Here is a 15,134-nt window from a genome sequence, read left to right on the forward strand (position 1 = left end):
CATGGTGGACAGAGGCCTTTCTTGCGACTGGTGGCAACCTGTATCTGATGTGCCCCAATTTCCCACAGTGCCAGCATTGTGCATCCCAAAACTGGCATGACTTTCGCTGATGGGAGCCGCTACAGCTGGCACAAGGAGCCCCAGAGGATAGTTGAGCTTCCTTGCACTTCTGGGTAGCGACTCATGTGAGAAGTACTTCCCCATCATTGCTGTTGACGGAGGAGAAGTCTGCAAGGCTTTCTTGGTGAACAGCCTTGGTCTTGCAGGCAAGAGGTGTACTCTGCGCCTGGCGGACTTCTTTTGTTGACTGCTCAGCTGCCTCAGCTGCTATGGCCTCCTCATAGGCCGTCTTAAAGTCCAAGTTATGCTTTGCAAACAGCCATTGCTGCAACTTCACATCTGGGAGACTGCACACCAGACATTCATAGAGGGCCTCCTCTGAGTTGTGGAAGTCACAATGGTGCGATGTCTTCTGGAGGGCAGTCAAGAAAGCAGTGATTTACTCTCCCTGGTCCGGGTCCCTTTTGTAGAAGGCCATCTGGCAGGCAATTTGGGAGGGATGAGGCGAGAAATGGTCTTTCATCTTGGCCTTGATCATGGCGAAGGATACTGTGTGGTGCCACAAGGGCTCAGGCGGTCTCGAATGTGGCACACTCACAGAGGCTGAGGAACATGGCCTTGACTATCTCATCGTTGGTGATCCCGTTTGTGGTGAGATGGTACTGGAACCAGGAGATGTACAAGTCCCAGTCTTCGACAGACACTTCAAATGGTTCGAAGTGGCCCTTGGCAGCCATGCTGAATGATCAAGCGGTTGGTGAGGTGATTCAGCCAGATATCTTCCTAGTTCCTTTGTCTGAATCCGATCCTCATCGCCAGTGTCAAGTAGTGTGTTCAAGAAGCTATAGTGATTTCAACATAGCTCTTTATTCAGGAACATAACAACAACATATGTGGTGAGCAGTGTTCCCTCTAAGCTGAGTTGGTGTGAGCTAGCTCACAGTTTTTTAGCCTCCGGCTCACACATTTTTGTCGTAGCTCAGGAAGGAGGGCTCCAGAGCAAACTAGTTTATGCAGTAGCCAAATCGCTCACTTACAACCTTAATGCCAGTCGCTCACAAAGTAGAATTTTTGCTCACAAGACTCCACAGCTTAGAGGGAGCATCGGTGGTGAGCCGCAACTATATACAGAAACCCCAGCCCAAAACACACCCACAAAATACAAGTAGACCAGTAGGAACATAGTTGCTTGGAGCCTTCATTTGCATGGCATCATTTCCCATGAATGTAGCTGCAAGAAGCCTCTCTAACAATGATTGCTCATTTGAAGCTCTCACTACACAAGAATTATGGTCAGTATTCCCAAAATGGTGCTATCACATTTACATCTCTCGCCAGGTCTTGAGCATTACTTAGGACCAAGTCCAGGATCGCTTGTCCCCTGGTCAGGGCTTTTTTTGTAGATAAAGGCCAGCAGGAACTCATTAGCATAATAGGCCACACCCAACAGCAGAAACTCATTCGCTTATTAGGACACACCCATGACATCACAGCTTGTTAGCATATTAGGCCACACCCCATGCCTTCCCTTGGCTTGCCTGGGCACCCCTTGAACGGAAGGCCATTTAAACTGCCTCTAAACTGCCTCTAGAACAGTAACAGCTACCCCTTCATCTCTTATAGATGAGCCATCCCGACCCAGAGACATTTCACCTCCTGTCAGCTTTCCCCCAAGATTTAGATTAAAAACTACTCTGCCACCTTTTTGATTTTAAGCACCAGCAGGATGTTTCCTTCTCGGGACAAGTGGAGGCTGTCTCTACACCATCATCTCATCCATCCATTGAGACTCCTAATGTTTGCCTGTCTAGCTGCCCCTGCAAGTGGAACAGGCAGCACTTCTGAGAAGGCTACCTTGGAGGTCCTGGCCTTGAGTCTCTTGCCTAGCATGGCTAAATGTTTCCTCCAGGACCACACAACTACATTTCCCAAAATTGTTGGTGCCATCAAGTACCACAGTCACTGGCTCCTCAGCACTGTCTACCAACCTATTTTTTTAAAAAATATATTTTTATTAGGTTTTCAATATAATGCATACACCTATAATATATTTTAAATAAACAGTCCATCCAATTAATACCTTATATAAATATGTTCTAAACAGCATCCGATCCGCCCAACATTACATTTTCCTTCTCATCAATCACAAACTAGAACGATTTTCAAGTACATGCATCCATTAGTAATATTTTATAATCCTCTTTATCCACCTTATTTTCTTAAAGACAGACTACTGTAAAAAATTCCCACTTATTCCAACGAACAATAATAACTTCTCTACCATTTGGAATTTTTATGTCATTTTAAATTAACTTTGTTTTTTGTTTTAATTTTTCCAATATTTCCATTGTTTACCTCTCACCTGTTCAGGTCAGGATTGTCTTTAATGTCATTAAACTTTAAGAGTATAATATCTAATATTTTACACTCATGTATAAACTTTTCCATAGGGGACAGTAATCAAAGCACTATATATGCATTTTAACCTTAGTCAAATCAATTCATTCACGTTTACATACTCCACCATAATTATATCCCATCATGTTAATCAAGTCAATTCATTTCATTTTATACACTTCGAGACCAAATAGAAAAAATTTACATAAATATTTTCCCTATATAATTAATTTATCTTTTATAGTTCCATAATTCTCTTCCTGTTCTAAATTACCTCTATACTTACCAGGGGTCGTTTCGTAGAAAAAGAGCTAGGGGAACTCATTAGCATAACTCATTAGCATATGCCACACCCCCTGACATCACCGGAAGTGTGTCATAAGGCCACACCCCCTGGCATCACCGGAAGTGTGTCATAAGGCCACACACCCCGCCCCCAACGGTCCCGGCCGCCTGCAAGGAAGCCCCGCAAAGGCCCTCCCAGGCCCCAGGCAGGCAGGGATGGGGAGAGGCAGGGAGGAAGCAACTTACTCTCCCTCTTCTCCTGCCTCCTCCTGGCTGAATGAGGGCCGGAAGCGGGGCGGCCGGAAGCAGGGGCGGGGCTTCATCATGTGCCCCGCTCCCCGTACCTCACCCGGGGGAACTGTGATCCCCCGCGATCCCCCCCAAAATGACCTCTGATACTTACATACTCTCCTCTTCAGCATATATAAACCAGTCGTACACTTAATTATCCCTCCCACTTTAGAATACTTCCCTTTTACTGTCTCCTAACTTGCTATCTCTTTCTTAACCCTACCTTATCCTTTATCTTCCCTCATTCTTACTATTATTTTCTGTAATTAACAACATATCAATCAATTCATTCCAAGTTACACAGTTTCACCAAAGAAAAATAAAAGAAAGAAAGAAAGAAAGAAAGAAAGAAAGAAAGAAAGAAAGACCTCTAAGAGCATATATAAAGCAGATAAGATTATTTTAGTGGACATTTTTAATTTTCACCAATTATTTCATGCCACCACCTTTAATTCCCCCCCCACACACAAATTCTTAACCCTAAATTCTGAAGCCTGATATCAGTTTACTCTGGTCTAAACAATCCATTTTATGCACTTATTGACAGAATATAAAAGTCATATATTAAATTCATATAGTTTGATTTGCCTTCTGTAAGTCAGTAGTTTTTCTTTCCGCAGTAACATGTCTATGTGTTCTTTCCCTTTGCACAGATGATAATTCGCTTCCAATCTCTCCTCAATATTTTTTTAAAACATCTGTTTCCATACCATCCTGGCCCTTTTAACCTTCGACACACTTTGATATTGTCTTTCCCTTTTCCACTTTTTCTTCTCTTTAGGCATCATTCCTTTTCCTTTTATCTTCTCTCTCTTCAATTGGCTCCTTTTAGTTGTTTTCTTGTTTTGCCTTGATGCAATGTATGTAGGAGCTCTATATCTTCCCTTTCTTGCTGAACCTCCTGAAGCCTGGCCGCGTTCACCTTGGCTGCCACCGCTGTGCAGAAGAGGAGCCTCTGCCTCTTCTGCCAGGCCCCGCCCCCAGGCCAGCCTCTGAGCATGCACAGAAGGAGCGCCCACGGGCCATGCAACTTGGCCGAGGCACGGAGAGGCAGGGCCGGAGGGGGACAGAGGCTTCCCGGAGCGCGGGGGGAGGCACGGGAGGGGTTAAAAGCTGAGCAGAAACTTTGTCGCCACCGCCTGCCTCTCACTCCCCCCGCCCCATCCCCCCGGCTTCTCCTCACCCTCGGGATGGAAGCAGAGGCCAGCCAGCATGGCAAGGGATCCCGGGCTGCAGCTGCCTGCAGAAAAGGTTTCCCTTGCTCGAAAGTCGGCTCGCCCCAGCCCACTGTCCCCACCAGACAGCCAGGATTCGCACCCCATGGTTCCATAACCCTGTTGGTAGAGGGAGGGAGGGAGGGAGGGAGGGAGCACACTGGGGCTGCCTGCCTGGGAGAACAAACCCACCCCGGCTCAGAGCCAGGTCCAGGATCCTTCCAGACCTTACTCATCACGTCCCACATGCCAGTGGGCAGAGGGGATGGAGGGCACATTCCCACCTATGACTGCACAGCCTTAAGGCTCATCATATGCTCCCCCAACCCTGAAGAGGCCCCCAACTGAGTCACCCAGACGGCAAAGGCCATAGGTACCCAATTTGAGGACACCCCGCCCCCCCGGCCATCACTGATATCTTGGGGTGCTTGCCAACTCAAAATCCCCTCAACCTGTGCTTTTCCCACCACAGAGGGGGTTAGCCTTGGCTTAACTCCCCCCCCCACCATCCATGAACCAACCAGCCACACAGACCGCCCTGCAGATCAGCTAAGAAAATGTCTGACCCAGTAACCCCATTGTGCCTGGAAAGATGTGGCAACAAGGACTTGATCCCGGGGTGTAGACTGCCAACCTAGTGCCCAGATCGTTGTTGCCTAAATGCACTTTCACAGCCTGGAGAGGTGCTCCTGCCAACCGACAATCATAAAGGAGGGGTGACATCTGGCTGCAACGCAGTCCTCCAGCCATTCAACAGAAGCCCAGTCTCCAATGGCTGGCTGGGTGGTGACCTCCATCCTTGTGCCACATCCTGGAAAGAAACCATTAACCATCACCATTTACAACCCAATAAGCCTGGGGTCTCCCATAGCCCAATGCTGGACCTCAGATGGGCTAAACACCTACCCTGCAGCTGTCGAAGGCACTCCAATATGTAAAAGCTTCAAGTGATGAAACCCATTTAGGTGTCTTGGTATAAAATGATTTTTTAAACATTTTCCCATACCTTCAATAAGGATTTTCTAATCATATGTTAATGTGAATCTGATTTTCCATACCACATATAAGCATGCCAACCCAATAATAAGTCATGCCCCTCTAAAGTTAAAAGTCTATTATTTTCTAATAATATCCATTCTTTTATCAAAACTAGTGCTGACACTCTATAATATAAAAAAGCCAGTCTGGTAAAGCAATTGCAGCTCTTTCTTTGACGTCTTGCAAATTTTTCATCTTTAGTCTTAGTTTTTTATTTTGCCATATAAACTGTCATGAGACTCTCTCCAATTATTTGAAGTATTGTTGATTTTGGAGTATTGGTATTGTTTGAAATAAAAATATCAGCCTAGGATGAATATTCATCTTTATTGCAGCTATTCTGCCCATCAAGGATATTTGTAGGTTTTTCAACTTTTCTAGGTCCTTTTTAATTTCTATCATAAATTCTGTATAATTGTCTTTCATCAAGAAGCTGCATCTGTTTGTTATTTTTATTCCCAAATATTTCACTTTTTTATGGTGATTCAAATCCTGATTCCTCTTGCAGTTGTTTCACTTAGTCATATTTTTTGTTAACATTTTTGTCTTGTTTAAATTGATCTTCAATCCTGCCACTCTGCCATAATTTAACAATACGGTTAATAGCTTTGTAATTGAACTCGATGGATTCTCTAAGATGAATACCAAATCGTCTGCAAATGCTTGTAATTTATATTCTTCTCCTCTTGTTTTAACTCCTCTAATGCTTCAGTCCTCTCTAATCATATTATTCAATATTTCAAGTGTAAATATAAATAGTAATGATGAGGAACCCTTTCTGGTTCCTTTTTGTATTTCAATATATTGTGATAAGTCTCCATTAATAAGAATTCTCTCCCATTGTTTAGTATATATTGCTTGTGTCATTGTAAAAAATTCTCTGCCACATTCTGAAGTTGATAGCTGTTCCAACATAAAGCTCCAGCTGACATTGTCAAATGCCTTTTCAGCATCTAGAAAAATTAAGGCCATTTGTTTCTCCGGATGTGCTTCAAAGTATAAGATCACAAAATATCAAGACCTACGAACAGAGTTAGAGCACCTCTGGGAGAAGAAGTTGACCAGTTGGGCGTGAAACAGTTGTCATTGGAGCCCTCGGAGCAGTGCCTAGAAGTCTCAAGAAACACCTGGACATTCTCGGCATTGAGCAAATAACACCAGCTCAGCTCCAGAACACAGTGTTGCTTGGAAAATCAAGACTCCTGCAAAGATACCCTGCAATTCCCAAGAACTTGGCTAGATCTCAAACTGTAGAATGCCATCTACCAGCCAAATATATGATTGACAAATAATAATAATAATAATAGTTGATATTATAAACAGGATGCTGGCTGCTGGTCTGACATACCCGAGGGACCGCCTTTCCCCATATATACCCCAGAGAGCACGGAGGTCGGGGTCCCAGAACCGACTGACCCTTCTGGGCCCCAAGGATGCCAGGCTCGCCACCACTAGGGCCAGGGCTTTCTCAGTGGCAGCTCCGTACTTGTGGAATGAGCTCCCAGGGGAGATCAGGGCCCTGCGGGATCTTGTGCAGTTCCGCAGGGCCTGCAAGACGGAGCTCTTCCACCAGGCTTTCAACTAGGAGCCGCCCCCACTACTACCAACGAGTCGGCCTGTAGTTTTAACGTCTGGCCTCTACCACTGTGCTCAGGAAGATCATTGAGTAGCAAACTGTTTGGCTGTATGGTATTTCCAGTATGCCATCTTATGTACCCAGTGTGTCAGCACTAACACTTTACGAGTTTATGTTTTACTGTATTTGAAATTTTAAACTGTTTTTATGTGAATTAATGGTCATTTATAGACCAATTATGTAAGCCGCCCTGAGCCCACTTGTGAGGAGGGCGGGGTATAAAATAAATAAATAAATAAATAATTATGTTAAGAAGATGAAGAGCAGGGGGCCCACACCAAGACAAAACGAAGATGAAAAGACAATTGGTACAAAGGAAAGAATCTTTAATGATTGTATAACCCCTATGCGTTTTGTGTGCAGCTTCGTCAGGGGGAATTTTTCAGATTCTGAAAGTTCTGTTCCCTATATACACTTAGCTATAGTGTATATTGGGAATGGAACCTTAAAAATCTGAAAGATTCCCCCTGACAAAGCTGAATATGAAACATGTAGGGGTTATGCAATCATTAAAGAGACTTTCCTTTGCACCAATTGTCTTTTCATCTTCTTAATGTCAAGAAGACTTTACACAGTCTTCTGTTACGGAAAGCAGACAGGATTTAGCAGAGCTTAACCATAGCAGTAGAAACCATCAACCTTTCCCCCTCTTGCACATATTTAAGAATATTATTGGAATGAAGGCAAATAATAAGATAACCTCATTTTCTTAGCGAGGATTGCAAGGCTGGGGGAACAGTTAGATTTGAGTCCAGTAGCACCTTAGAGACCAATAGGAGTTTCAGGGAGTAAGCTTTCTATAGACTGGGGGAGTAACCTAGAGCTCTCTTATTCCAAGATTTTTCAACTGCTGGCTGGTATGTATTGCTTGTAATAATGCTGTTATGGCCTTTTCCATCCCTAGTGCCAGATCCTTTCATAAAGGGCTGATCACTATGCCAGAACTCAATGCTAAAGTCACGAAGACACTGAACAAAACCACGCCTGGACTCCAGATATGGAGAATTGAGGTGGGTGCGTGTGTGTATGTGTCTGTGTCTGTCTGTCTGTCCCTAATGCTCACGGTGGAAGAAACCACAATGTGTCTCTGTCTATGGTTCCTTCATTCACTTCCCCTTGGGATCTCCTGTTTTTGGTGGAGAAGGACGGAAGAGGACCTGTATTAAGAACAATTCTGGCCAGCCAACTAAATAATGTAGTCATAGGGTTAAATCCAAGAGTTCCCTTCTGCTGAATGAGGACTATTCCACCACCAGAGGAAGATTCCTCACTTAGAGGAAGGAAGCCTTTCGATCAAACCCATTATATTAATCTCCCGTTCTCATACTGCTGAATTGACGGTTAGTGCAGTCTTCTGCTACTCAAAGGAAAGGAAGGTGCTACAGGTGGGCAGATGACGTCCCTAGAAATTGTAGGGACAAGATTCAGCTTAGACAGAAGGGATGCTAAGATGGATTCATGAGAAACTGGGTTTGGATGTATCTGTTGTGAAAGGAAGCTGACCTGGGTATAGAATTAAGGGGGAGCAGCTGGGGTGTTGGGAGTTAGATGGGTGATGTCTGGTCCAGAGTGAGCCCTCTGAGGTGCTGACATTCTCCACCTCTTAGAGTACAGAAGAGGTGAATGCTTGTGGGGTTTTGGAATTGCCCATTGACAAGATGTTAATGATGACTCATTGCCTAAGAATTGGAAGTGAAAGCATTGCTCTCTCCGAGAAACTTGCTCTGGCCCTAGAAGGTGGTATGGTAGTTCAAGAGCAGATTTTCCCTGAGCTTGTACCGTTGCTGTCAAGGACTCAGCAATATTCAGGTTATATGTAGCTGCAAAAAGGTTCTGAATGCACGGAACTTTTCAAGACTAGTATGGGAAGGAAGAGAAGACACATTTTAAAAGATGAAAAGAGATGTGGCAGGCTCTTTATATAAGTGAGGAGGGGGGAGGAGGAGGAGGAGGAGATTGGATTTATACCCCGCCCTTCACTTGGAGTCTCAGAGTGGCTTACAAAGTCCTTTCCCTTCCCCTCCCCACAACAGACACCCTGTGATCTTCTGCATGTAGTGTACTAATAGTTGGAAATATGTGTGTTGCAAGGTGTAAAATTCAGTCATTATAGGGTTAATGTGCTTACCTTGTGGGCTATTGTTTAGACTGACCTGGAAGGAAACTTGGCACAGAGCTAATGGAAACAAAGCCCGCAAAACTGAAATCTGTTTACTCACAAGCATTGGTTAATGTATTCAGGTGATTTCCTTCTAGGGGTCAAGAAGAAGTAGAATCTCTGTTGTTGTAGACCGTGTGGTCAAAGTGTAAAGATGTAGCCTTAGGTGTCTTTGTTGTTTTGTAGATTTCCTGTGACCCCTTCCCTTAGAAATAAAGATTTTTACATAGAAGAAAATGCCTCCTCTCCAGTGAAGCCAAGATCCATTGCAATCTCTGAATATTTCACTATTTTGCCAGTTTTCCCAACACTAATTTTTCCCCACCTTCCTTTCCAGAACATGGAGATGGTGCCTGTACCACCCAAAGCATATGGGAACTTCTATGAAGGGGATGCTTATGTGCTTCTCTCGGTAAAGGGATTTAAGAATGGTGGGGTGGGGCTCCAATAACTAAGTTTGATGGGACGGGACAGCTGCACAGAAAAGAAATTGGCAGCCTGGCTAAAACAGCCGTTGAAGGATTTCTTGTCTCATGGGCTGGTGGATTGTATGTGTGTGTGTGGGGGGGAATCACAGGTGAAGGGGACAGTTCTCTTGAGCCACCAGGGACGTTTGTGTTTGACTAGGAACAAAGACATGAATGGGAACATCCCCCAAGCTGGCCATGTTACCTCCTTAAATGTGTGGCTATCACTTTATAGGCCAGACTCTATCTGCACTACTTTGGGATTATAACTTGTGTCTATTGTTTATCACAACCAATACCTGGCTTTTTTTCTGACTATCTTATATATATGGCTCCCAGGTAGGCAGCTTACAGGCCAATGTTTTCTTCAGCAATAGAATCACATCATGTGCCCTGAGACCTTCCCTGTATATTAAAGGTAAAGGTAAAGGTTCCCTTGCTCGAAAGCCAGTCGAGTCCGACTCTAGGGTTGCGGTGCTCATCTCCGTTTCAAAGCCGAAGAGCCAGCGCTGTCTGAAGACGTTTCCGTGGTCATGTGGCTGGCATGACTAAACACCAAGGCGCACGGAACGCTGTGACCTTCCCACCGAAGTGGTACCTATTTATCTACTTGCAATTTCTTGCTTTTGAACTGCTAGGTTGGCAGGAGCTGGAACTAGAGATGGGAGCTCACTCCATTATGTGGCACCCGGGTCTCGAACTCTTGTATGTTACAAGGGATTTATTTATATTTAAATCAAGATTTCCTAAATAGTTGCCGTTGACACTATTATTTTGCTGATGATCAATTTTTTAAATCTTGTTACATATCAGAAGTCTTTTTATATTTGCTCCTCTAATACACCTGTTGTTTTCATTTTTTTTAAATTACTGTTTCGGTATTTAATGCTTGTTGGAAGCTACTTGAAGGCTTTATTTGATCAAAAGATAGGGTAGAAATCTAGCAATAAATATTTCACACCTCACTCTGTACTTACTTCCTATCTGCATTGCGAGCCTCAATCTTGTTGCATTTTACAAGTTTTAGATATCTAGAAAATGGCATGCAGTTTTGAAATCACACTGTAAAGCAGACCCATAGCTAGGGTGGGGCATTTTGGGGCTCTGCCCCCTCAACATTTTGGGGCACACCCCACAACAGCTGCTGCCCTTCTCTCCCCCACCCCCTCCCTCCCTCCCCTCCTGTGGCATTAAAAGGGCCCTCCAGCTGATCAGAGGGAGCACGTGGCTCCCCAATCAGCTGGTGGGCCCTTTACATTTTTAACCGCCCCTCTCCCTCCCCTCCTCCAAGATTTAAAGGGCACTCCAGCTGATTAGCAGTGCCACTTGGAGTTCAGGGAAGGCATGCAGGTGGCAGCTGCCTTCTCCCTCACCTCCTGCAAGGGGGGGTGGCGGCTGCACACCTTCCCTGAACTCCAAGCGGTGATTTCTCCAGGTATTTCTCTGCCTTTCTCCCTCCCTCCCTCCTCCTCCTCCTCCCCTGCTGCCCCATAAAATTTTCCCATGCCCCATCAACCCAAAATTTCTGGCTACGGGGCTGTTGTAAAGAATTGATAAGTAAGAAAATGAGTGAGTGGAGTTGTCAGAACAAAACAGAAGTCCTTGCAAGTACCCTGCTCTTCTGCATGTTGTAAATAGGATAATTGCTGCAAGCTTGCAAAATGGTGGACAACAATAAAAGCCTTGAAATACAACAATACAACAATAAAAGCCTTGAAATACGGCAGTGTTTTCTTAATCTCCCCCCTGCTTTTTGGATTGTGAAATGAATTAGGCAGTTGGATTGCCTTTATTTTCAGCCAAGATCAAATACCTGAGACTTCTAGGGCAGCTGATGCTGATTTTAACTATGCACAAGGAAATGGATCCTTTTAGGTGGAATTGGAGAATTAGAGCAGATGTATTCTTTGAGTGGATAATAATGGGTGATGGTGACCAGGCTAGCTGTATGGGGAAATCAGTCAAGTAGCCATACCTTTACTGAGCACAGTAGGGCAGGGATACGTCTGGAGTACTGGGGACATACTACATGGATCTGGCCTGCTAAGTGTCCTCTTTTTCCAACACAGACGCATAAGACTGGGAGCAGCTTCTCCTATGACATCCACTACTGGCTGGGCAACTCGTCATCTCAGGATGAGCAGGGTGCAGCTGCAATCTACAGTACCCAGATGGACGACCACCTGGGTGGGGTAGCAGTACAGCATCGGGAGGTCCAAGGCTATGAGAGCGAAGTCTTCCGGGGCTACTTCAGAAATGGACTCATGTAAGGAAGGCCTTCATGTAATTTACATTCTACTTACTGATCTGAGCAAAATCATGTTTTTCTTCCAAGAACCATCTCACATTTTTATGTAGCAATTGTGCACTGGAAACACTCAGAGAAACACACCAGGAAGCCCTTGAGCTGTGACTCCCTGGTGCATGTACAGAAACACGTGTTCTACCATTCGTGCTTCATGTGTTTCCTACAGGAAATGAATGCTGTCTTGACATCTAAACAGTGATGGCCTCTGGATACACAGCCATCGTGGCCACCCTACCCCCCATCCCCCATTGGGGGCTAAGGGGGGACCTAGCAACCCTACTTTGAGCAGCCTATTAAGGAAACACAAGAAGTGGGACCCGCAATACTCGTGGGGGGGGGGAGTATTCCCCACAGCTCCCGGCCTGCAGAAGCAGGAAGAGCTCTGCAGGAGGAGGAAGTGGCAGCAGGTGAACTGAGCAGGTGGGCCCACCAGGCCTGCCAAGCCTTCTCCCGCCCTCCCCCAGCGGCAGCAGTGAGGCCTGAGTGGCCCACAGCCGCCGGACCGCCAAGCCTTCTCCCGCCCTCCCCCACCCCGGTGGTGATGAGACAGTTGTCAGGGCGTTCGCCACGCATGCGCAGGGAATGCTTTTTTACTTTTGGGGGGATTTAAGTATCCCCCGTATAGTTTTTTAACCTTTTCAGATTTCTCTGCATACCTGGGGACTGCCCCAAGTGTGCAGGAAAATCTCTCTGCCCCCTAAGTGCCCCCAATGTGCTGATTTAGATATCCGCACAGAGGGGGCCTCTTGGCTATTAGTAGATAAACAAGAAGCGGGGACCCACAATACTCGGGGGGGGATAAGGATCTCCATGTGGAGGAGGAGGAGGAAGCAGCCGCAGGTGAGCCTTCTCCCCTGGCCCCCCCGCACCCGTGGTGAGGCCCGGGCCTGCCAATAGCCATCTTCCCAGAGCGAAGACAAAAAGGTGTGAGCCGGAGGCTAAAAGACTGTGAGCTAGCTCACACTAACTCAGCTTAGAGGGAACACTGGCACGTGCCACTACAAAATGGCTGCCACAAGGTGCAGAGCCAAGCACCCACAAAAGAGGAAATGGGATGGGGAATAGAAACACATATATGAAAAAGTACAAATATTTATTAAGGTGTACACGTGTTAAAACTTTCCTGATTAAAAATTGCTTTGTCTAAGATCAGACTGTAAAAGCTTGTCCACTATACATACAAATGATGGATAAAAACTTTACAACTGAAGACCATAGGTATAGCCTACAACTGGGCCATAGGTATAGCCATAGATCACTAATACCACTAGTCCAATTATAAGTAGACAAGGTAACTTTCTTTAATAGAATCATTTTTTATTTAATAATAGTTTCTTTTATAAATTTGGACAAAATAATGAAGTCGCTTCTCTTCCCCCCCCCCTTGCTTTTCTTTGAACAATTTCAGGAAACAACACCTGGTGTAATTATATGTGTACTAGAATTCTGTAACAGGTCTTTGAATGTGTGTCTAGAATATATAGATAATAGTGACCGCTGAGGAAGGCCCTTAGGGGCCGAAACATGTTTGGTCTTCAGTTGTAAAGTTTTTACCCATCATTTGTATGTATAGTGGACAAGCTTTTACAGTCTGATCTTAGACAAAGCAATTTTTAATCAGGAAAGTTTCAACACGTGTACACCTTAATAAATATTTGTACTTTTATATAGATAGATAGATAGATAGATAGATATAGTTTAGCTTAGCCCTATTTGGCTCATAGTCATATCCTGGGTTGAGTCCCCCCCCTTTTCCCGGGATTTAAATACCCCCCCCCGTATATTTTTTCCAACTTTTTAGATTTTTCTGCACACCTGGGGACTGCTCCAAGTGTGTAGGAAAATCTCTCTGCCCCCCAAATGCCCCCAATGTGTGGATTTAGATATCCACACGGAGGGGACAACTTGGCTATTAGATATATAGACGGTACATTATATTAAATATGTCATCAAAATAATGTCTGAAGTTGGTACTACATTGGATAGGGCTAGCTTGGCCATTTGGGGGCTTTTGTCTGGCTGACAAAAGCATCTCTAAACATCGAAGGCTTTGGGGCCTAGTCAGGCGATCTGGGGGAGCCTTGACTGCTGGCATGTTAGTGCTGCCCACTGCCGCGTGAACTCTGGCCCTGCTTTCCTTCTGCAGATATAAGAAAGGGGGAGTGGCCTCAGGCATGAAACACGTGGAAACCAACACATACAATGTGCAGCGGCTGCTGCATGTCAAGGGCAAGAAGAATGTGGTGGCTGCAGAGGTGGGTCGCAGGCGGAAGGGTCGTGGGGGGGGGGAAGAGGCAAGTGGTTTAAGTCTTCACAAAATCTGTTGGTAAAGTGGCCAACTCCAGGCTGGGAAACTCCCTGAAGATTTGGTGGTGGAGCCTGGGGGAGGGTGGGGTTTGGGGGGAAGGGAGGGATCTCATCAGGTTAGAGGGCCACAGAGTTTCTCTTCCAAAGTGGCCATTTTTGTCCCAGGGAAATGGATCTCTGTAGTCTGGAAACCGGCTGTAATTCTGGGCCTGGAGGTTGGCAACCATACTTGTTCACTCCAGACTATACAGCTGATTTGTAAGGCCACGGATTTAGCCAAATGCCCTACCCCGAGTCTCTCACCTGCAGGACTGTCTTGAATTTTGGGAGATGCGAAAGCATTCTTGCTTTCCAATGCCACTGATGTAATATGCATCCTACCCCCCCCCCCACCATGTGATTCTGCCCCTGTTCAGTCCTGCACACAGAAGAGGTGCCCTGTGCTCAAAGAGACACACACAGCTTACCCCAGCCATTCTACTTCTCTTTGTAGGTGGAGATGAGCTGGAGCAGTTTCAACCAAGGCGATGTGTTCCTGCTGGACCTGGGCAAGCTCATCATCCAGTGGAACGGTCCTGAGAGCAACCGTATGGAGCGTCTGAAGGTGCAGAGGATGCTGGGGGACAGGGTGGAGATACGAAGGCTGGGTACATGTGAGAAGAACTGGGAGTGGTGAAGCCCATCATCAGTGTAAGACAGAACCTCTGTCCCTGATTGGGTTTGCCCAGGCCAATTTGAGAAAACACACAAAAACAGTCCTGTAGAGTTGGAAACCAAAAAAATAATGTATTAATTAAAAAGGAAGAATACAGATTCAAGGGTTTTGGAGCCCTGAATACCCAACAGATTCTTCAAGTGTTACAATGGGTGAAATAGCATTTTATAATTCACATTACATCAGAGAAATAAAACAGAATTATTGGTTCCATCAAACATTGTCAAATTTCATCACCTATTTCCCCTTGGGTTAAGA

The 15,134-nt window shown here is 45.3% G+C and overlaps 1 protein-coding gene across 1 annotated transcript in view; it reads left to right on the top strand.

Annotated features, from left to right (window-relative positions):
* The window catches only part of VIL1 (villin 1), a 57,246-nt gene that overhangs the window by 11,572 nt on the left and 30,540 nt on the right, over positions 1–15,134 (top strand). The window contains exons 2-6 of the mRNA XM_015416172.1: positions 7,826–7,931; positions 9,417–9,491; positions 11,616–11,812; positions 14,001–14,109; positions 14,655–14,765. Of these exons, the coding sequence (XP_015271658.1) occupies positions 7,826–7,931; positions 9,417–9,491; positions 11,616–11,812; positions 14,001–14,109; positions 14,655–14,765 (598 nt within the window). The remainder of the gene's footprint in view (positions 1–7,825; positions 7,932–9,416; positions 9,492–11,615; positions 11,813–14,000; positions 14,110–14,654; positions 14,766–15,134) is intronic.

The sequence above is a fragment of the Gekko japonicus genome, unplaced genomic scaffold, assembly GCF_001447785.1.
Source record: "Gekko japonicus isolate JY-2015 unplaced genomic scaffold, Gekko_japonicus_V1.1 scaffold2609, whole genome shotgun sequence".
NCBI lineage: Eukaryota > Metazoa > Chordata > Lepidosauria > Squamata > Gekkonidae > Gekko > Gekko japonicus.